This window comes from Pteropus medius, unplaced genomic scaffold (genome assembly GCF_902729225.1).
Source record: "Pteropus medius unplaced genomic scaffold, Ma_sr-lr_union100, whole genome shotgun sequence".
In the NCBI taxonomy this organism is placed as follows: domain Eukaryota; kingdom Metazoa; phylum Chordata; class Mammalia; order Chiroptera; family Pteropodidae; genus Pteropus; species Pteropus medius.
In genome coordinates, this window is record NW_024350397.1 from 5,839,111 (window position 1) to 5,863,679 (window position 24,569).

At 33.8% G+C, this 24,569-nt stretch overlaps 1 protein-coding gene across 7 annotated transcripts in view; it reads right to left on the reverse strand.

Moving 5' to 3' along the window:
* Nucleotides 1–24,569, reverse strand: part of CUL2 (cullin 2) — a 93,708-nt gene that overhangs the window by 50,843 nt on the left and 18,296 nt on the right. For 4 of the 7 annotated variants that reach the window (XM_039839779.1, XM_039839778.1, XM_039839776.1 and 1 more), the window contains exons 2-6: nt 16,839–16,979; nt 14,233–14,287; nt 7,970–8,037; nt 7,050–7,191; nt 4,043–4,137 (exon numbers count right to left, since the gene is read on the reverse strand). In XM_039839779.1, coding sequence (XP_039695713.1) covers nt 4,043–4,137; nt 7,050–7,191; nt 7,970–8,037; nt 14,233–14,287; nt 16,839–16,957 — 479 coding nt within the window. In that variant the 5' untranslated portion in view covers nt 16,958–16,979. Of the gene's footprint in view, nt 1–4,042; nt 4,138–7,049; nt 7,192–7,969; nt 8,038–14,232; nt 14,288–16,838; nt 16,980–19,999; nt 20,189–24,569 lie in introns of all 7 variants that reach the window. The other 3 variants (XM_039839782.1, XM_039839783.1, XM_039839780.1) reach the window with 2 other exon arrangements.

The window sequence follows — 24,569 nt, forward strand, 5'->3', positions numbered from 1 at the left end:
GAGTTCTAAATTTAAATAATATGTGTAGAAAGAGCCTGTAATATTCAAGTACTCAATTTTTACCATCCCAGATTTCACTATAATGCCTTTAATGCTCACCACCTAAAATTATTCACTTAAAAGGTTCTGCCAATGTGTAAATAGCTATTAACAATACAATTATTTAGGCAACAACTACAAAATGTCATATCAAAATACGTGCTTTCTGATGTTCACTGCATCAAAATGAAAGGTCCACTTAATATTTACAAACTGAAACTGAAAGTAACGACAACAAGAATTTCAACTAAATAATTCCACCAACAAGTCTAAGAGATGAAAAATATAATTCCTAGAATTAACTCCAAAGCAGCAAATGCACAACCATTTACACAAGTTCCACTCCCACATTCAAGACTCTAGACTCCAAGGCTTACAACCTGGGTGCTCCACTGACACTTAGCCTCCTCTGCCCATAGGCTACGAAGTCATATTATTATTTTTTCTTCAAAATGTCAATTAACCTTTCCTTCTATTCTAACTGTAACTCTAATAATTTCATGCTGGGTTTCCAACCATGCCTTTCAGCTAAGGAAAGGAGAATACGATTAAGAGACAGAAGAAAAAGCTAGAGAGAGAATGGCTTCCTCACTTGAAATAGAACATGTGGGATAGGGCCTGAAATGCCCTATACCAGATATTTGGCCTCTGTCATTCAAGGTCCAGTTCAAACACACCTCTCTCAAGCCTCACCTGACCCCAATGCAAATTAACATTAACTTCCCACTCTGAGTGAATAACTATCTAATACGTGGACTTTTATTTTTTTTTTCCCACAGTACTTGCTTCTATGTGAAATAATTCCATTCTGTTATGTGTTTACGTCTCCTCTCTAGAATAGAAAGTCTACAAGCAAGGACTTTGTCTTGCATCCAGAACAGTGGCAGGCAGATATGAAGTCTTCAAAAACTACTTGTTCGATGAATTACTGAATAAATAAATAGGTAACATTCCAGACAACAGGGATAACAACACAAACTTGGAAAAGCAGCCTGAAGCCAGGTCATGAAAGCCAGGAATGCCAAGAAATAAAAGTAATCACTAATATTTATTGAGTTCATATGTCTAAGACATAGCCCTAAACATTTTATATAGCTGAATAGCACGAGGTAGATATATATGTGGTATTATTACAATCCTCATTTTATATATACAAAAATTGTAGCTTACAGGGTTTAAAGAACTTGCCAGAGGTCAATCTGCTAGCAAGTGGCAGAGCTGGCACAGAAACTCCCACTCTTTCATTCAACAAGTATTGTCTGAGTGTGTACTTTATGGCAGGTACTATGCAAGGCACTGGGGACAGAAAGATAAAAAACAAAATTGTGGTCTCCGCCCACACAGAGCTTGCACATCTGGTAGGATACACAAACACAAACAAATGTAATATTTCGACTACAAAGTGTGCTCCCTGAGTAGAGGCAGCTTAACTGTTTTATGTGTCTTCCTATATAAATCCTTTGCTCCAAACCAGTTTCTTTTTTGGACAGTGGTATATGGCCACCCCAGTAATCTCAAACACTTATCTCATCCTTCCGGTTTACCTCTTTTAATCTTCATGTCCTCCTAAACTGTTCATCATCTCCTCCATGACTTTCTTTTTCACTTCCAATGCCATTTGCCTACCCGCTAATTGAATCGTGTGCAACGCTCTCGTGATTAATTTCTATTTCCAGTTTGTGGCATCTCCAATTCATCTAAAAATTCTGCCTTCAGGATGTCACTCCCCTATTTAGAATCCTACAATAGCTCCCTCATACCTACGTAGTAAGTGTAAACTTCTCAAAATAGTGCTTTTTTAACTCTGAAGAAGTAGCTGCTACATCTGCAGAGGTCTGAATTCACTGATCTCCTCCAAAGATCCATACGTATATTTCTAAGCCAGTACACTGTTTTAGTGAAGCTTCCTATGTTAATATCTGATAGGAAAACTCACTATTCTCTCTGTCTCGGAATAAAACTTTAACTTAGATTAAATATATCTTTATTCCAGATTTCCACTCGAGAGTATAAGCTTGAGAGACAAGCTTTTGAAATAATTTAAAGATAGAATTTAAAACGTAAGTAGTGCAATTTTTTATTTTTCATTCTTAACTTCTAAATCACTGTAGTATTTTACAACCAAAATTATTAACCATACGTCGGTTTTTAAATAAAGACATATGTTCTAGGAAACTAAAAGAAAAATCACTTCCAGTAATTTCTTAATATAGTTTATACTCTACCACACAGGTAGACTGTTCTGCTCAGGTATAATGCAGTAGTTCATGTTCTTACAATTTATTCTGTCAACAAAGTAGTTAATAAGTATTCTTTGCTTTTCTGGAGTTTGAGCAGTAACATAATAATAGTATTTGGCAAGAATTAATAGTGTAAGGTAACTCTGAAGCCTCTAAGAAATCAGGCTTTTCAATCTATCTTAGAAAATTCCATTATAAGAATTGTTCTCATGCTAATTCCTACAGGATTTCGAGAAGTGTTATTTCGCAAGCTAATACCTTAAATATTCCACTCAAGGGCCAGCAGGGTCTAAACAGATATGTAGTACTAGGAAAGGTGGGGCAGAAATGTTGTTATTTTTCTTTAAAATCAGAATAACAACTTTAAAATGTTGTTATTTTTCTTTAAGTTACCAATGTGAATCAAACAGGAGTAAAGAAGGGGCTAGATAGTGATCAAATTTGCATTTTAGAAAAGATAACATGAAAAGTTTACCAAATAGAATAAGGTAGAAGTGAAAATGGAAGCTGATTATAGAAACTTTATCATTAACAGTCCTAGTAAGAAATGATAAAAAGCTTGGACTATAAGCTGAGTGACCTTGAGCAAAGTCATTTAACCTCTCTGACTCAGTTTCCTCACATAAAAATGGAAATACCAACTAGCTCATATAATTTAATATACACACACACTTGTGTATATCATATATATTGCAACTTGTAATAAAAGCTCATTAATGTACTAATTTAATAGTTTTCATTTAAATAGCATTAAATAACATAAAGTTGATTTTGGTAAACAGATGCAGGAGAACCAAGAGAATTGTGTCCTAGAAAACTAATAAAGAATAGAAAACCACTAAATCTATACTGGAATATCTAGATGGAGAAGGACTCCACTCCATGGTACACAGTCTGAACCCTCTCTTTTGTCATCTATATACCAGCGGCCCAATCTTCTCAGCAATGGCAAAGGTATGCATGCACTCTCACTCTTATCCTTAAAATTCCCCAAACTCTCTCCCACAATTTAGTTAGAGATTTCTTAAAGTTCTATTTATGACTATCTCACTTTAGGATGAGTAGAGAAAATATTAAATGTCAGGATGTTTAATGTATGACTAACACTGCTTTATAAAAGCCAAAACCACAGTAAACGCTGTGCTTGTCAACAATGGCTCGTTTCTGGTTTTATTATATTTTGCTCTTCTAAGAAGAAAGAAAAACTAACGGCCATTTAGAAGTAAGCTCTAGTTTCTAACACAGACAACTTAGAGTGAGCAAATTCCAGTATTGTTCTAAAAACCTAGGGAACGTGAACCTGTGAAGCGAAGAACACACACCAGGCAGAACTTCAAGAGGGAAACTGCTGAGTACTTTGACTAACAGTGTTTCCATGAAACATAAAACACTGAATCTGAGAGTCAAATGAGAGCCTGCTGCAGGGGGACATGGGCTTAGATTTACTCTGCTAAGTTTCATCCAAACTGAGTCTTTCCATTACTGTTGAGACTTAACATGTGCTATATAATCCCAGACAATCTGAAGAAACAATGCTATGCCATCAAATATAGTTTTACTTTTCACAAAATAACTTTCCTGGCTCCCAAATACCCACATGACCCAGACTACAGACCTTCCCCATAAGCAAAGTCTGTATAGCAGCAAATGCTTTAGTTCTGTACATTTCAATGGGTAATAAGTAATATTAAAAAAAAAGCCTCCTTCGATTATAAATGTAAGCAATACTGTTTAGATTGTTAAGAGTTTAAAGGCATACTTACCTATACAAGCAGTCCATATAGTCTGCACCCTTGCTATATTCCTCCCAATACCTATGATACATAACAAGTACTTGCTCTTCGGATTCCAGAACTCTCTATATAAAGAAGAAAAATATTTTTACTTATCATTTTCATTTGTTAAGTCATAAAATTTATCAAAAATTAACATTCTAAAATAATTGACGTAATTTAAGCATTATGAATTACATTTATAAGCTACATTCTAACTACCTTTAATAACAATGAAACAACTAGAAAAAAAAATATGTCTTAGATATGAAAGTGAAGCATCCATACTAGAGAGTAAATTATTTCATTCCCTAGATAAAGAACAAAATGTAATGGTTTGATGCTGTCTTTGGGCTAGAATATTATATTAAGATCAGTTTAAAATAGAATGTAATTCGATTGCTGTGTATCTATGTGTTTCTTCAAATATATCACATTTGATCAACCTGCTAAGTAGATCAATAAATTATCAGACTGATATATCATCACTCTAAATTATTCACTTTTGTAAATAAAACTATTTATGAAAATTGACACCTTTTCCATATTCCCCAAGTTGTTTTATATTTACTTAATAGAAATTTATTATTTTCTGAAAAATGAAAATCAAACTGAAATCTGAGGTCTAATTTTTAAAAAGTTATTTTTGAAGGAAATCTAGGCTAACAATAAAAACACAGTGGACTGAAATTCAGGAGGTATTAGGTTCTCCTATTTCAGTTCTTTCATTAACTCATTAATTGTCCCTATGACCTTAAAAAATCATGACCTCAATTTTCATCTAATTCATTCTATAATGAAATACTATGCTTTTAAACTTGGTATTTTAACAATGAAGACTCAGGACAATACAAATAACCTAAAAACAGTATTTTTTCCTTATATATTGGTAAATAAATTAAAAATAGCAACTATTAATAATTCTGGGGAACTGCTGTTACTGGTTTGATAAAATATAAATCCATGAACCATTTGTTACTATATGTCAAAAAAAAACTAAAACATGTTCATGACCTATGAACCAGTAATTCCATGTCTACGAATTTATCCTAGAAAAAACTTTGTTACATAAAAAAAGTTTTTTAATAAAAATTTTTTAAACTTGGCTGCAAAAAAGTAATTTACCTATAACAATGTTCACAGAAGTATTATTTAAAATAGCAAGTTATATAAATTGGAAATAATCATATGATCAGCAATATAGGAATATTTAAACAAATCATAGTATCTCCACACCATGAAAAATTTTGCAGTCATTGCCAGTAATATAAAAGCCTATTGAATGACAAAGAAAAAGACTTAGGATATTATTAAAAACAAAAAGATTTTAAAGTATATAACATGACCATTTTCAAACAAAAAACAGAAGTCTACACAAAGCAAAAAAATGCATTATAGAAATTATCAAATCAAATTACATATATATTAATATGTACCAAAATAAATAAATTCAATATAGATGTCAAAAATATTAACAGTGCTTAATTCTGGAGGTATGTTATGGGTGATATTTTTCTCTTTTTGCTTATCTGTATGTTCTAAATCATCTATAATGTTAATGTAATATTTTATTAATTAAAAAAGTTCCCTCCCCCAATCAAATCAAATTTTTCCCTCACAGGTGAAACTGATTCTGTTGGCTATATTAATGATTTACTTTGACACCTACACATTAGCCAACTTTTTTTGTTATTGGGTCTGAGAACATATGATTTATAATTATATAAGATTATAAACACTCATAAAACTATTTCACAATATCATTTTTAAATCATACAACTATACCAATGCTAATTTCTTAGTTTTAATACTGTACCACTTTTATGCAAGACATTAAGAAGCTGGGTAAAAAGTATATGAGAGCTCTCTGTATTATTTCTGCAACTTTAAGTCTAAAATTACTTCGAAAATAAGTTTTTTTTTTTAATCACACTTACAACCTATGATAAAATGCAAAATTTATAAGTGCCTTACACCGTAATCAATTATGGTACCACTAAAGCTCACTATAGCTCACCACAGAACTTTAAAGGTTAACATATTAATCATTTTTAGACCTATTTAAAGCACTTATCAAAACTGCTTTCATGAGCTGGTAAAAGAACACACTAGATCACTGCATCTGCATTTTCAATAAAAAGTACAGCATTTCCTTTGAATGTTTTAAAGGAACTATCACATGATCGACTAAGCTCTAGTTGTGAGTTATCCACTGTAAAAACTGTCTGCTCCAAGTCTTGTGCAGGGTTAGACATTAGATTGTGTTGTTTTACCTTCATTTTATAAAGAAACTTAAAGCTCATTTCATAAGGTAGGTTATGTGAGCTGCCCATGGTCACAGCTAATATAAGGCAGAGTCAAGTTGCAGCCCATACAATAAATGATCTCATCCAGTTCCCGGTAAGATCAGTAGATCAAAATAAATTAGAAGTGCTGTTGATAGCCAAATACTGCAAAATTCATTCATTGTTTACGCGCAGATCAAGTCTGTAATGCTGCCCTCTTACATATGGCATACTAATCAAAATAACTGGTCAGAGAGAGAGTTTCTATAGTGCTTTTTTAGTTTACCATTTCTCTTTTTAATTTTAGGTTTTTGTAAGACTTTAGGATAGAAAGAGGCAGATAAAAAATTGAAAATAAAAAAAGACGGAGATTTACCAAGAGGTGAGAAGCAATATCAAGAGAAAACTATAAACAGCATCCAGAGGACAAAGGAGCACATTTTTAAAAGTGAACAAATATTGACTTGAAACCCTACTCTTTCACTTACTGCCTGAAGGATCTTGAGCGACTATTCTGATTTTCTTTGTGAGAACCTAACAACACAGTGTTTGACTCATAGATCGTGAATATAATTAGAAAAATGCTACTTAGGAAACAAAATAAATCTTAATTTGATATAAGTTCTGCACTGCAAAACAGTCAACAAGTCAAATAATTATGCAGCTGCAATATTTATGACCAGTATTTATATCATGTATGTGTCACTCCTTACCTTGTGCAAATGCCGTACGTGATTTTCCAAAAAAATTTTAGTTTCTGTATAAAGTCTTTCTCCAAGGGGTTCAGGATAGGCCACACATAAAGCATAGATATCTCTAGTTAAACTGTTAAGGTTTTCATATTCACTAGGGGTACTACATTAAAATAAATGAGATTTAACTCGTTTTACACTATAAAATGAAAAATCAGTATTTCGTTTCTGTGGTTTAGGATTATTTAAACATAGATATAGAATAAAAGGTAAAATAAATAATCATGCTTAGTTTAAAAAGCACTATCAAGAGTCATTCGATTATTCATTCAACAAATATCGAGAATTATTTCATAGCATTACAAAGAAAATTGTTCCTCTCAGTGTGGTTAAAATTCATTGGGGGACTCTGGGAAGTCAAGTTACCTAGAAACTTACAAAATAAGGTTTACATAAGAAAGGACATAAGCATAATATCAACAAAGGGCTATGAAATCCTACAGCTGCAGATATTTCTGAAAACAAAAGTTACAAAAATTACTCATTTGACACATTTTCCCACATCACAGTACTCATCAGAATATTCTACAATCTACCCATAGCATTTATTCCATTAGAATTATAGTACGAATAGTAATATCAATAAATCAATTAAGTTTTTGAACATCTACTAAGTACCTTGCTAAGTATCGCAGGTGATAGGTACACTACACAGAGAGTTCTGAATCAGGAGTCAGAGTAAATGAGATCTGCCTGAAGCATTACCTTTACTAGCCAGGGACTTGACCAAGTCTCTAAATCCTTTATTTGTAATCTGTGCTGTCATTTCCTCAACTCTAAGATAAGGATAACAAACTCTCTCCTGACATTTCTAGAAAATCTTTGTAAGACCCAAATAAGTCATGTATGTTAAAGTGCTTCATAAACTATGTGTCACTCACCAAAGGTGGAAGATGAAAGCACACATGAAGCAATCTGAGACCAGCTTAATTAGAGATGCAGACAAAAACTGAAAAAAAAAGGTTATTTAGGACGGAGTCAAGTATTTATAGTTAATATAAGGATCAGGAAATATCACACAACAAAAATGTGTGCTTAAAAATATATCCAAGGTAGAATGTAGGTCCTTCTCCCTTTATAATTCTCATAACATTTTATATATTCTTCTTCTATAGTTCCTAGCACATAACAGGCACTTGTTAATCTCTTGGTGGCGCAAGGAAAGTAGTGATCAATGTCACATGCTCTGCCTATCAACCCTGTATTGTTACTCTGGAAAAAGCAAGCAGCCCTCTTTACATGGAAGTCTGATAGATGTCAGTCAGACTTACTCATGTTCTTTCTAAATCCTTTATTTTTATTTAATATTATTAATAAAATATCTTCATGTATATATGCATATTTCAATATACTATTAAATATAAACAAAAATTTTTCTTTAAGGAAAACAAACATGATGAAGCCAAAATATCATTCATATAGTAGAATATCACTGTGCCAGGTTTTTTGTAACAAATATATATATATATATATATAATAAGAAACAATCACAATTATTTTAAATCAACTTAGATACAATAATTAACCTTTATAAACTAGATTATCTAAGTTAAATACTATATAAGAACTAGCAGCAATAACATATCAAAATATTAACCTATATTACAAAAAAATTGATTTGATTACATACCACCTAAGAAAAAATAACTTAGAAATTTCTCTGGACACAAATTCTATAGAGAATAGATAATGGTTTGGTGGAGGGGAGATGGAGCAAGGCATTAATAGAGAAGGTGCTTCACAATATTAAATGAGAGCTCCAGGGTCCCGCTTGGAGTCCCTCTTTTTCGGCTATAAATTCCTTTAAAAAAAAAATAATAAAAGGTCCCAGTTCACTACACAATTTAAATCTATGAGTTGTGTTCTGTTTTGTTTTACCATAGTTATATTCAATATCAATTACTTGTCACAAACTTACCGTAGTGAAAACAGATACAAAAGAAGTTATGAGAGTTAATGTATTAGAATTCACGATAGTGGTTAAGTTTAGTGACTGAGAGTGCTTCTGGGAGTTTCCATTTATTGAATGTACGGATATGTTCACTTTGTAATAATCTGTATTTTTCATAAGTCAGTATGTGTATTATACTTAAACAAAAATTTTATTTTTAAAAGACTAACTTTAGCCAGGATCTAGATCAACAACCCTTTCAGCAAAGGTGTGATGTATTTAATATCTCCAAGTTCTAAATACCTACTTCCAGAATTTTCATCCAATGTTTGCTCTACCTTTTTCTTAAGCCAGATAAACACTTATTTCTAGAACATACAACATACTTGATATTGAAAAATTAAAATGATTCGATACCATAAACTCAGCATAATATGCTAATTATGTGCTCAAATATTTTACATCATCAAAATTAGTATCTCAATATAACCACTGCATTACACATAAACAAAACTGATTATAAGGATTCACACCACAGGGCTTACCTTAGGAAAAACAGATCTGTGCAGGAGAGGGAATACAGGGAGACTTTCCCATTTCCATGTGTAAGAGTTATATATTGTCTTCTTCAGTGAGAATGTATTCATATATTTTTAATGGAATCCACCTTAATAAATTTTTTAAATTAATATTTTAACTTACCATAGTTTGGGGTCTCAGTTAACCACTTTATTTCACTCAACTGCCTAAAAGATATTCCTACATACATTCTTTTTCTCTAACTTGTTCAAATATCCAAGCGCCCCGGAAGAACACCCAAGAAGATCACTTTTTAAGACATTTTAAAGATGAAAAATGGGAAATAATTAGAGGTCAGATTTAGATTTAAATATTCTTTCCCAAAGTCATTTTTGCCTTAAGTCACTCTTAGGGAGCCAGAACATAAAAATTCCTCTATTTATGAACTATCCACTTAAAAATTCTCAGTCAGAAACCTGTTTCAGATCAAACTCTGTTGCAGACAAAAAGAACTGTTGGCCAGCAACAAAATTACTTATTTTAGTTCATTTTCTCTATTAAAAGGGGCTTCCTATACTTGGGCTTAATTTTGAGTTTTAATACTATTAACTCTATTGTATAAGTAGGTCACAATGAGTTTTGAAATGACAATAAAAGATTATCTTAACATTGAAAATGGTAAGACGACCAAAAAAGAATTTATTGACAATAAAAAATATTTATTGACATTCCTGAAAATAATAAAAATGTAACATATAAAAAATGAATCAGTGAAATTGATTAGAATCAGCATCAGCATCAAATATTAGTCTGATTTCATTTAGAAGCATGGAATGAAATTGTTGCTGATGCACCAACCAGAGACAACTACAGATAAAACTTTTCCTAACTCTACAATCTAAAGAAGAGTGATGGGTACTAAAAGTGTTACTTATGCCAAGGTTACTAAGAAGTTCTCCTTCTAATACCTCTGATGATTGTCAAGAATGGAGACTGCCTGCCTCAACATTCCTCAATGTAGTCAAACTGGTCTATGTTTGAAAAAGATGCCTGATAGAATACATATTAGAAATGAGGATAATAGTATGCCTGATTTTAAAGCTTGGTTTTCATAGGCTGGAATACATTCAGGGAAGGCAATCTTGTTTTCTTTTAGTTTTTTGGGTTTTTTTTTTTTAAGTTTCAAGTATATAGTACATTGGTTAGGCATTTATATAGTTTATGATAGTTTATGAAACGATCTCCCCAATTGCTCTTTCCCTCCTCTGGCTCTACACCTACCTAACCATTACATTAATGCTAGCTGCATTCCCTATGCCGTGCTCCCCATCCCTGTGACCATCTATAAACTACTAATTTGTACTTCTTTAACCCTTCACCCCTTTCTCCTAGTCCCCTAACCCTCTCCCCTCTGGCAGTCCACCCGATTGCCCTCTGTATTTGTGAATCTTTCTTTGATTAGTTTCTTTTGTTCCTTAAATTTCACACATAAGTGAAATCATATGGTATTTATCTTTCTCTGACTTAATTTCATTCAGCATAATGAATAGGTCCATCCATGTCATTTCAAATTGTAGGACTTCATTTTTTTTTTTTTTTTTTTGGCTAATAGTCCATTGTACATATGAACCACAACTTCTTTTCCAACTGTCTGTTGATAGGCATTTAGGTTGCTTCCATATCTTGGCTATTGCGAATAGTGTTGCTGTGAACAAAGAGGTGCATAGATCTTTACGAATTAGTATTTTGGTTTTCTTTGGATAAATACCCAGAAATGCAATTACTGGGTCAAAAGGTGGTCCAATTTTAATTTTCAGAGGAACTTCCAGACTGTTTTCTATAGTGGCTATATCAATTTGCAATCCCAGTAACAGTGTATGAGGGTTCCCTTTTTCCCACATCCTCACCAATGCTTGTTGTTGTTTTTTAATTTACTGATGATACCCATTCTCACAGGTGTGAGATGATATCTCAGAGATTTTAATTTGCATTTCTCTGATGGTTAGTGAGTATCTTTTCATACATCTTTTGGCCATGTGTATATCCTCTGAAGAAATATCTATTCAGGTCTTCTGCCCATTTTTTAATTGGACTTTTTTGTTGTTGTTGAGTTATATGAGTTCTTTATATATTTTGGATACTAAACTTTTATCAGATGTATCATAAGTGAACATCTCCCATTCAGTAAGCTGTCTTTTCATTTTGATAGTTTCCTTTGCTGTGCAAAAACTTTTTAATTTGATGTAGTCCCATTTTGTTTGTTTGTTTGTTTGTTTCCCTTGCCCAAAGAGATATATTTGAAAAGAAATTACTAGGAGCAATATCAGAGAGTTTGTTGTCTATGTTCACTTCAAGTTTTATGGTTTCGGGTCGTACATTTAAGTCTTTAATCCATTTTGAGTCTATTTTTGTATATGGTGTAAGAAGGTGATCGTTTCAATTTTTTGCATATATCTGTCCAGTTTAGGGAAGGCAATCTTAAATCTCCTTTTGCTTAATCATCTTAAACTCATATAAAATCATTTAGAAGCTAACTCGACCTTACGTAGGAGAGCTTTTATATTACACTGCTGGAGTTTGGGAATTGTTCTAACAGCTACCAAAAGGCAGAAAACCATAAATAAAAGTAAGCCAAAACAACCAAAAAATTCCAACCCAGAAAAACAAATAGTAAATGCAGATTTACACTTAGCCTCTATCTTATCATGAGAGCAATTGATATACATACTCAAAGGGTAAATTCCAAACCATCCTAGAGACTGCACCAAAGCTATCATAAAGCTTTTGTTATGAAGCATCATTATTGCTTGTGTTAGGCAGAATTCTAAATATGGACTCCCAAAATTTCCTACCCTAATATCTGGGACTGTGAATATAAGATATCACACCCATGTTACATTACATGGCAAAAAGGGACTTCGCAGTTGCAATTACGATTACTAATCAGTTAGCCCTAAAATAGGGAGATTGTCCTAGACTTTCTTGGCAGATCTAATGTTAATCCCAGGAGCCCTTTAAAAGCAGATCCCCACCAATCTCTGCCCCACTGCAGCTAGATGCAATAGGAGAAGTCTGAGAGAATTGAAGCACAGAAAGCTTTGACGTGCCACTTCTGGCTTTGAAGATAGAGGTGAGTAACAAGTAAAATCTGGAGAGTGACCACAAATCACTGAGAGCAACTTCTGGCCAACAGTCAACAAAGAAACAGGGACCCCAGTCTCAAAACTGCAAAGAACTGAATTCTGCCAATCAACAGGAATGAGCTCAGAAGAGGACTATGAGCTCTAGAATACATTTTAGGCTTATGAGATCCTGAGCAGAGAACCCAGTCACACCATGGACTTCTGATCAACAGAACTGTGAGAAAATTAAGAGTGTTTCTTTAAGCCAGCAAATTTGTGTTAATTTGTTATGCATGGAAAATTTTTTATATTTTCTATTTATATTAATTATCAACCAGATGCCTGGCATATATACCTGGACCCAGTACATTTATGCAGGAGTATAAAAAGTTCCACTTATCAACAAAATAAGAGATCTAGCCATATGTTAGTGTTGTTTCATCTGCACAGCATGCTTAATGACATTTAGTTGATAGTAGCTATTCAATCACCAGATATTTGCTAGGTGTCCATATGTCTCATATAATGGGAATATAGCAGTGAACGAAATGGACATGAATTCTTGCCTTTATGGAGCTTATATTTAGTAAAAATGTTTGTGAACAAGGGTTCAATAAGTTCCATACTTACACATGTTAAACACTTCAATTGGCAGCCAAGCTTCCTTAATGCTAACTGCAAGAGTATAGATTTCGGCATTTTTACCTCAGGATTCTACCCTACAATATCAGTAACTCAGATCTTAATCCTCTTAGGCTACAAAATTCTCAACTGTAAAATAGGGCTAATACATATTTTACAAGGTCATCTGTAAAAAATTAATTATAGAAACATATATACATTGGAAGAAAAAATGACAAAAGAATGTACAAGCATGATTTCATTTAAGTTCAAAACATAGAATTAACCAATATTGTTTAGGGTTGTATGCATAAGCAGTTATACTGCTTTTAGAAAAATAGGAAAACAATAGATGCAAAAGTTAGAATTGTGGTTACCTCCAAGGGAAAGGATAGGGCTTGTGAACTGAGAGGGACATGTGGTGGTGTGGGGCTGGTGAATGCTGGCAGTGTTCTGGTTCTTAGCCAACCTATGTGGTGATTATGCAAGTGTTTGCTTTATAATTTGTCTTAAAATCTTTTCCACATATATATTATATTTCGCACACTCAAAAAATGCTTTATAAAAGATCAAGTAGTAATACATAGGGTAATTCCCAATTTTGGGGGGCTTTTTTTCATTTTCAAAACATTAAAGTGTCATGGCCTCTAAAATTCTACCTCTAGTATCCGAGGGTCAGAAATCAACCTTATATTCTTGGGCAAAATAACAGGGAAACAGTGGGAATTCTACTTTAAAACAAATAACGCAGCCCTTATTTCTCAATTAAAATTTACTATTTTTGCAGGTTATTTTTATTTTAGGCGGGGGAAATATCTATGATGAGGTCAAGAATAACTGGATCGAATAATAAACATCTTAGAAATAATAGTGACTGAAGGGCCACTTTCTGGAGAAGTGATCTATTTTAAAACCATTTAGAAACCAGCCAATTAAGTGTATATTCTATACAACAACAAAGAATACATTTAATTATTTTCTTTTTCTTTACCTTATGCTCATTTCCCCTTTTCTTGTAATCTTCTATGACCAATTCTCTTCTCTCTCTGCTCATTATTTTAGTTAAAATAGCCTTAAAATACTTGCCTAGCCAACCTTATTAACACACAAGTAGCCTTTAAAACTTTTTCAATTTTTATTAAGATTCCTACCCAAAAACAATCCATAATGACGCAAAGAAAAATTTAAGAGACTAATACTAGGCTCTTCAAAGGCAAAAATCCATATCAATTATCCTCTAGGTAAACTGGAAAATATAGGGAATTAGATGTTAGAAACCTTGTATTCAAGTCTGTGCTCCATCAGTTACTACCTACCTGAATGACCCTAGGCAAGTCCCCTTACCTCTGAGTATCTGTTTCCTCATCTCTTACATAAAAACTACAATTATATTTGCCCCACTGATCACATAGGCTTGTTTGTTGTACCAAATGACATAAAAAATATAAAAGATCTTTGCAAACTACAAAGCCTTCCACAAACATTACCATCGTTTTATGTATCTTTAGTGCCCAGAACATAAGTAGCCTAACGAATGTTTCTTACTGACTACAACAAATGTAATTAATTAAATGGTTTCCTGTTGGTCTAAAAGAACTCCACTGTTCTTACATCAACATTCGGCTTAATATTAACAATTGAGGCACCGAGAACAAGTTAAATTACACTGTCTTATGAAACCCAAGCATTTCTAAAGAACACATGCCCCTCATGAGGGCAGCCATCCTTTAGCCCCAGAAGACTGCTAGAGGGCAGCACAAAGCTTGAGAGATCTCTGAACTTCCACACATATTCTGGATAATACCTTCACATCTCACCTCTTTTTTGGGAGAATCTCTGGTTCCTACAGTATCCATTCAGTCCCCAAGGCCTCCGTCAGGGCCCTGGGACACTACCAAACCAGTGGGACCCAGAGACGCAGGCCTCAACCCTATCCCCTTTCTTCACTCTGAGATAAGACGTATGTCGTATTTCCTATGATAAAAGACTGAGGTGGTTCGAGTCCACTAGACATGTTTAATGTATATACGTTGTCCCCATGCCTACCCCGCCTTGGCCGCTGGCAGACACTGGGCAGAGTTGGTAAGACCGCTATCCACTACTTTGCCCCAGGTATCTGTGGCCGAGGGTTCTTAGAGCTCCCTTAACCTCCCAAATACTAAAACGCTGAAGTCTTTTAATATTTTGCTTTTTTTCTTGGTTGCCAGAGTTTATACCCTGAGATTGCACTGTTTTTTGTATATATAATGTATATATAATATTATGTAAATTACATAGTATACATATTATAATCTACATATAGAATACATTTTTTAAAAACACTGCTGTCATGTAGGAATGCAGAATACCAAGTTTCAGATTGTCCTAGCAAATTTGTCTTTTATATAGAACTCCTAATTTACAAATATAGATACCCCAATTAAAAACATGTGTCTGTCTAATAATCACTGAACTTGCTGTTCATTCTTTCCCCCCAGATATCTGTAAGACTTGCTCCCTCATTTTGTTTCAGTCTCTGCTCAAATATCACTGTCCTCAGGGAGGTATTCCTTAACCATCTCTTCTAAAAAAGCCACTCACATAGGCACTTCAACTGTTCTCCACACACTTGTATGTTACATGCCGCTGAGTGGGCTCTGTTTCCTTGCAACCGTGTGAATGAGTGATATCCATAACACCCTGTTCAGCTTCTATAGACTCCGCCTATGGCTTCTTTTATGGAGTCACTCCATCTCATATTGGTCTTCCCCTTTTCCTGCTGCCTATTTTTTCCAGAATTACTATCTTTTCCAAAGAACCCTGCTTTCTCACGATCTGCCAGAAATGACAGCTTTCATTTTATCACTTTTGCCTCCAGAGACGTTTCAGGCTTAATTTACTCTAGGACCCACTTGTCTTTCTGGTGGTCCAGGGTGTCGCAGAGCTCTCCTCCAACATCATATTTAAAATGAAACCAATTTTTCCTTATCAGCCTTCTTCGCTGTCCAACTTTTAAATCCATACATAGGAACTGGGAATACAAGGAGGTGGATGATCTTAGCCTTGGTCTCTAACCACACATCTTTGCTCTTGATAATCTTTCCCAGTTCTTCCACTGCTGCCCTTCCAAATTCCCAGCCTTCTCTTGATTTCCTGCCTGCAGTCTTCACTTGAATTGATGATCCTTATCCTGCTTTATTTTTTCCTCATAGTATTTATCACTACCTGCTATTAGAAGCACTGACATTAGATTTTTTGTTGTTGTTTATTGCCTGTTTCTATTAGTAGAATGAAGGCAAAACAGTTTATTTTGTTCACTCACAACTGTATTCCAAAAGCCTAAAGTAATGCCTAACATATACTAAGCGCTCAATAAGTATTTACTGAATGAAAGGTTATCAAAGATTAATGACTGCCACATATAGGTAAACTTAGAAATGTAAATAACATATTTGAAAACAGTCACAATGGAATGTTCTTCCATTTACATAAGCTTAAACCTGTTCTCACTTTTGAACAAGTTTATCAATTATAGGACATTTATCAATGTTCATTCACACATTTATCAATACAGTGTCATCAGTACAAGAACATTTATCAATGCCACTAAAAGGATACGAGAAGCGATCGTTCCATGTTGCTCTTTCGACGTATTCCAACATGACAACAGCTTTGATTGTCGTTAAAAGTTTGTTCCATGTTTCATCAAAATCTACTACTCTTGGTTTCAAAGACATTGTGCAAGTTTAGTGTTGAAATCTGTCATATGAAAAAAAATAGTAATGTTAGCATGAGTTCTACAAGATCACTTATTTGTTTTTAAAGTACTACATAATTAAATAGCATAATAGATGGAAGGGGTGAGAAAAGAACCTGGCGCATAATAAGAACACAATAAACATTGGCTACTATCTTTTCATGACTTTCCAGACAAAGAATTCCACAGAATATCTGCATTCGTTACAAACTCTAGGAAATTGAAAGCTTTTAATACAAACTATTTATAATCGGGAGTGTCGTTCCAAAGATTTAGAAGCCTCATTTATTGTGCTAAGGAAAAGAAAGTGGGACCTAGACAAAAGGTCAACTCTCATCATGAGAAATATGCAAGAGATACTCAATAAAAAGGTGTGGGTCCCAAATCCTTAAACTAGGAAATGAGGTGGTATGCAGGGGAATATGAAAATACACAAAAAAATAAGTTTAGGTAAAAAATTAGAGAGGAAATTTATATTTACATTAAAATAAAGATGAATTGCAGAGCAGAAAGTAAAATTCACATAAATTTTTAAGATAAAAGTTAAAGATTTCAAAGAAATATCAGGGTTGCTCCTTCTCAGATCCTCAGGGTATCTAGCTCCACTGCTCTAATGAAAAGCACAACCGTAGCATGCAATTCCTGGCTCAGGTGAACTTGACCAGCCTAGTAGTAAGCTGAAAGACTCCTTCCTAGCAGACAAGCTGTATTCTAGGAGTTAGCTGGTTTCTGGAACAAAAAGGTCCCAAGATTATAGAAACTCGCTTCAAAGGCTAGATTCCAAATCCTTCTCAATATCACATCGGAAGGACAGAATTAAAAGAGAAACTTTTTAAAGTTAGATTTAAGTGCACAAGGGAATGTTCTTCTGGCACGTGTTTTAACACCTTCCCAGTTTTCCCTTATTACTGGGACTGTGAAACACCAAGCTAATCTGTAATTAAGGACAAACAAGGAGAAACATACTTCCTCTGGTCTTACATTGTAGGGAAAAGGGGGACAGGGAAACAATGGGTGTGGGGATGAATACAGAGAAAAGGAGACAAGAAAAAGAAACCAACTGAATGCCCCCAGTCCACAACCAAAGATGGCCCTAGGTCCTTCTTACATTTCTATCCTATGAAGAGAAAATAACTCAAGAGGAGTCCAAGGAATAGACTTCAAGGAAGAGAAAGAAAAGGCATCACAGGGAAGCCAAACAAAAATCCAAGAGGGTGTGCAACAATGAATCTGAGCTCTTTCCTCAACATAACAAAGACTCCACCTCCACGCCTTAAATTTCCTGTACTAAAATGGATTAGCAATAATTTCAATTATTATTGTGTGTGTGTGGTGTGTGTGTGTGTGTGTGTGTGTGTGTGTGTGTGTTTCACGTTCGGGGTGGGGCCAAGGACAATGAAGGAGAGAACCTAAAGCTCTAGCTTTGTATCAGGAAATTAACCTTAACTCCTCATCCTTATTTACCACAGCCTATGTTCCCGAATATTTCTTAAATCCATCTATTCCTGTGTTCCTACATATGTTCTGGGATCAGGTCCTCAGCACCTCTAGTTTGTATTGATCTTTTATTCATCAAAGAAATAATAATGTTAATATTTACATAGTGCTTACTAGGGGCCAAGCACTATTCTCAGTGCTTTATATAAACTTACTTAATCCTCCCAACAATCTGATTATGTAGATCCTACTGTTTTCTACATTTTCTTGATAAGAAAACTAAGTCACAGGGTGATTAAGAAACTTGCTTAAGGTCATAGAGCTATATAATGGAGGCATCAGGAAGATTCGAATGTGTGCTGGAGCCCGAGCTCTCAACCACTATATGCAACTATACTGCCTTATTAACATTTTAGTGATTACTTAAATATCAGGCACCATTCTAAGCTCTGAGGATGCAGTGGTCAATAAACAAAGTTCTTAACCTTCAAAAAGATTAGAATTTCAGATCTGGCACTCAAAGACAAAAATAACCTAACTAAAACAAAAAGTTGAAGATATCATACTTTTGTCTTGATGCTTGAAGCCATTGGATGTTTTCCACTATACACAGCATTCAGTTTAAGCTTACTGGCAACACAGACACACCAAACTTCCAAAATTTGATCTCAGATTAAACACCTCTCCAGCTTCTTCTTCTTCTGAGACTCCTTGACATAATTCAGTAACTTCTTTCTGCTTGGAGGTCATTGAACTGATTCATATACTCTGCTGTTATCTTTATTGCTTTCTATAGCTAAAATTTTTCTATTTCCTTAACCCCCACCTTCCACCCATTCACCTCTTAACTGATATTAAAGCCTTGGTCCAGGATATCTGCTTTTAAAAAACTTTCCTGGCACCACTTAAGCTAGGTAAGGTGCCTGATCTTAAGTATTACATGAGAACTCTATGCTTACTTCTACTGTAACTATCTGAGTATTTCTTGAGGGCAGGGACTTTTTACTAACTGTATTCCAAAAGCTGACAATGTTCTCTTCATGTTAGTTTTCCCCCTTTATAAAAATGGGATATTACACACATTGCTTAAAATTACTTTAATGGCTGCAGAGACTGCTTTTTAGCTTAATTCAAGTTTTGACAGAATCGCTGATTTCTCTGCTGAAATCAACAGATTTACGGTAGAGTAGGTACCTTTGTAGTGATGATCCATTCTTAGATGGAATGTAGGGAAGTCAAGGTGAGAGAGAAGCATCGGCCCAGTGAAACACACTAAAAACTAACAAACCAATAGCTGAAAGTATGCTGAAATAGTCTGTTAAATTCTCTGCTTGCCTAATAGAAAGCTCATATAACTAAAATATTTAAGTTCCTTCATAGTATTTAAATTGTTTAAATAATAATTTATTCATGGAAAATTTATGTACGGATGTGAAAGAGAGCAAGCAAAGAAACAGGGTCACAACCACTGTACTTTTCTCCATCCCCAAACTGTCAGACAACTCGTAAAAAAAAAAAAAAAAATATATATATATATATATCTTGTTCTTCATTCATGTGTCTTACTAGAGACATGGTCCTATACCTTATATCCTGGCAGGACCACTTCCATCCCCACTCAGTTAAACTGGGTCCCACTGAGTATCAGCAAAGTTTAAATCTTGCATTACCACAATCTCTTCTAGCTTCCTTCTGAGTTCCGCTCATGCAATGTTAGGGCTTTAACACTTATGCACATAGGTACTGTGCCAAAGGCCCATGAGTGTTATGGGTCCTAAAAATAAATTCATATTCTAAATTAAAAATAAAAATAAAAAGGCAAAATAAAAATTCATGTTTGTTTCTAAATAACGTGTCAATATTAATAATATTTTAAAATTTTCCCTTACATTTGAAAATGATTTGCAGATTAGATTTCATTACAGCACCATTTCTAAATATGTATGGCTGTCAATAATAAATTAAATAACTACAAAAGTGATTAATATAAACACAGTTACCATGACCCAGCAATTCCACTCCTAGGTACATACTCAAGAGAAAACATGTCCACACAAAAACTTGTACACAAATGTTCATAGCAGCTTTATTTATAAAGGCCAAAAAGGAGAAATAATTCAAATGTCTATAAAATGACAAATAGATAACAAGTTATTCTGCAATACACGGGAATGAAGTAGTGACAGATGCCATAACATGGATGAACCTCAAAAACATTATGCTAAAAGAATGAAGCTGGTCACAAAAGAACACATATTGTAAGATTCCATTTATATAAAATATCCGGAATAAGTCAATTATAGAGACAGAAAGTGTTTCGGTGGTTGCCCACAGCTAGGGGACTTGGTGAAAAATGGAAAGGATTGCTAAATTAGGTGATGAAAATGTTCTAAAATTGATTGCCATGATGGTTGTACAACTCTGTAAATGTACTAAAAACCACTGAATTGTATACCTCAAATGCATACACTGGATGGTATGTGAAGTGTATCTCAATAAAGCTGTTATACATTTAAGAAGTGAAATAAAAATTCTATCAAAATTTTTAGAGCAATTTAATGTGGAGGCAGGCAATGGGAGAATACCTACATTTACATGGTTGCAAATTCTGAAATCTTAGTCTTTCACTCCTGTGCTCTAGTCACCAGCTCCTATCACCAGAGGCAATATATATATCTGTCTGGGGGCATTTTACACATATTTACACATAGTTTGTTACTCTCCTCTTTTACATAAATGACTTTTTCATCTGTTTTACTCAATTATACCATTGAGTATATTCGCCCAACAGTACATTTGGGATTCTATATTAATACATAAGGATTTCTTTAATCTTAATAGTATTTCATTGTTTGCCTCTATCTGGATCCATTCTACTATGTTTGATATGACATAAGATGAGGCCTCCAAAATTAAAGTGCTTAGTTTAATATCAGTAATTTTAAGTTAAATGGTTTTAAAAAAAATAGATTAGTAAGCTCTTTTTACATAGATATTAACAAGGTTTTCTTCTAAGGATTTTAGTAACACAATTTATAAGTTACACTTGCTATATATAATTATTGACGGGAGAAGGAAACTGCAATATTATCATTATCTGTAACTACCATTTATTAAATACCTTCTGTATGCCTTCCATGCTATACATGTTATATATACAAGCACACTAAAGTTGAACCTGCAAGTCAGCAAAATCCAGACTGTAGGAAACAACTGGATAATCAGATTTCTTCGATAAACTGTGCACAAACATTAGAAAGAGACAGAAAGAGGAGAGGGAGAGAGTTATATCAAGCGGAAATTGACTAAAATAAAGTAAAAAGGCACATTAATAAATCAGTGCAATTTACCTTATTTGGATCTAGATTTAAGCTCTTTTTGAAAATCATATTCATGATACCCCTGGAATTTTTAACACTGATGGGATATTTGATTAAAGAATTTATCTTTATAATGATAATTATAAAGTGAGAGTTTTTTTAATGAGTCTCTGTTAGGTACATATTCCAAAACATAAATGTAATGAAATGCTATCTGACATCTACTTCAAAATTAAACAGCTTGCTTATGAGTAGATAATTACTGAGGAAGAGTGACAAGTACACAAGGGTTTATTATACTACTATTATTTTTGTATATGTTTGCAATATTCCAAATTAGAAGAGTAAAATAAATCTTCATCATCATTAACAGTTTCACAAATACGGTGGGGGGGAGTACATAAAAGAAATCAGGAAGCTTTAAAAAAAGTATATTAATCTAAGACGTCTAACATTCAAACAATATGTATTCTAGAAAAATGGATAAGTCAATACTGTTATACTGTGTGTATATGTATCTCAACATAAGCACATTCAAACCTATACAAATTTTTATAAAAACGTGAGTCAAACAGGATATTCCTGGAAGCAAGATCCCAACACATTGAGAAAAATGCTTCAAAGAATAACAGTTTGTAGTTTCTTTTATGCTTCTGAGATTAATGAGGGAAAATAAGAAAGATTATATAAAGGTGGGAGAAAGCAAGGTAATCATAGGATTACAGGTTAAGATTATGTGCTCTTTAAGATGTACAAAGCGCCAGTATAAAAACAGTCAAGGGGATGCAAGGTACAGCATAGGGAATATAGTGAATAATACCGTAATAACTACATATGGTGTCAAATGGGTACTAGACTTTTTAGGGTCATCATTTCTTAAGTTATATAAATGTCTAACCACTATTTTGTACACGTTAAAATAATATTTGTATGTCAACTAATTGAAAAGTTTTTTAATTATTTAAAAAAAGATTCTGTGTTCTCTTGAGGGTGGTCGTACTTTAGAAGGAGAGGTATGAAAAGAGGCATTTCTAAGGTGTGTTAACTTATATGCACAGAAACAACGAACAGGGCTTGCTTAAGGCAAAAATAAGCCTGTTATTAAAGATGTTATATTCCTGTGGCATGACTACCCACCAGGACCTGCCTAGTTAGGAATTTATCATCAGATCATCCTGGGAGGTTACTTTCCATAGAACCCATTTTTTCATACACACATACCAAAACTGAAGAACATGAGGTTTTCAATTAAAAATTCCCAGAATTCCTTCTCAATTCCCAGAATTTTTTACTTTAAAAATAACTAACAAGGCACCTCTTTTTGACATATTAAAACATTGGGGATAAAGAAAAGATTCTGAAAGTTTCTAGAAAAGAAAAACAGGTTACAACAGACTATAAATTGGAAAGTCTTTAGATTTAGCAACAGCAACACTGGAAGCTGGGAGATAATATAAAATAATGCCCTCAAAATTCTCAGGGAAAATGACTTATCACCTAGAATTCACCAAGAGTGATAGCAAATAATTTACTTCCCATGCAGCCTTTTTCCTCAGGAAAATAGAATATATCCTTTATTGTGAGAGAATGGAACAAACCAAGACAGACTTGGGATCCCAGGAACAGAGGCTAACACAGGAGGGGCGAACAGGAATTTTTGAGAACAGCAGCTATGCATATTTTAAAAACAATCTGTCCAGATAAACACAGAAGAACAAAGGGCTCCAGGAGAGTTATCTCCAAGAAAAGGGGAGGGAAAGGAGGGAACTAATAGATTGTCTCAGCGGTCAACAAACTTCCTGTAAAGGACTAAATAGTAAATATTTTAAACTGTGAAAGCCATTCGGTCTGTTAAACTACTCAATTCTGCCACTGTAGCACAAGAGCTGCCACAGGCATAAGTATATGAATGGGTGTGGTTGTGTTCCAACAAAACTTTACTTAAAAAAAGAGAAAGAAAACAGGAGTGAAGGATTTGACCTGAGCCATATTTTGCCAGAACCCTTCCCATCTCACTGCCCCCCCTGCTTGGTATGTTCGGCCAATGAAAGGAGTTGGCAGCTCTGGTGGAGAATTTGGGGGTAATTTAAGTGGATTACATTAAAACCTAAGCAAAGGATTAAGGAAAGATTTTCTAGCTAAAACACAAAAAGTCTGAACCATAAAAGAAAAAAGTTGATAAAAAACTGGACTTCATAAAAATTAAAAACTCTGGTCTTAGAATAATACTGATAATAAATATACAGTAAAGGTAATGGATTATCACTTATAAAGAGCTAAAATGAAGATTAAACAACAAAAGTAGTAAAAATAAGTATAACTACAATAATGAGTTACAGAATACCCAAGAAATGTAAAATGAGATATTAAAAAACAAAACATAAGGAAAGTAAACACAGAGAGCTTTAGAATGCCTTCAGTCTTAAACAAGTTGTTATATGTAAGCCTCAAAGTAACCACAAAGCAGAAACCTATAGTAGATACACAAAAGATAGGACTCTAACCATATCACTAAAGAAAGCCATCAAGCCACAAAAGAGCAAGAAAAGAAACAGAGAGGAACTACAAAACAGCCAGAAAACAATTTTTTAAACTGTCAGTAAGTATATAACTATCAATAATTACATTAAATGTAGTAAATTAACTGAATTCTCCAATCAAAAGGTAAAGAGTGGCTGAATGGATTAAAAAAAAAATTCATCTATATGCTGCCTACAGGAGACCCACTTCAGATGTAAAGACACACACAGACTAAAACTGAAGGGATGGAAAGATATTCCATGAAAATGAAAACCAAAAAAAAAAGCTATGGTAGCTATACTAACAAAAAATAGA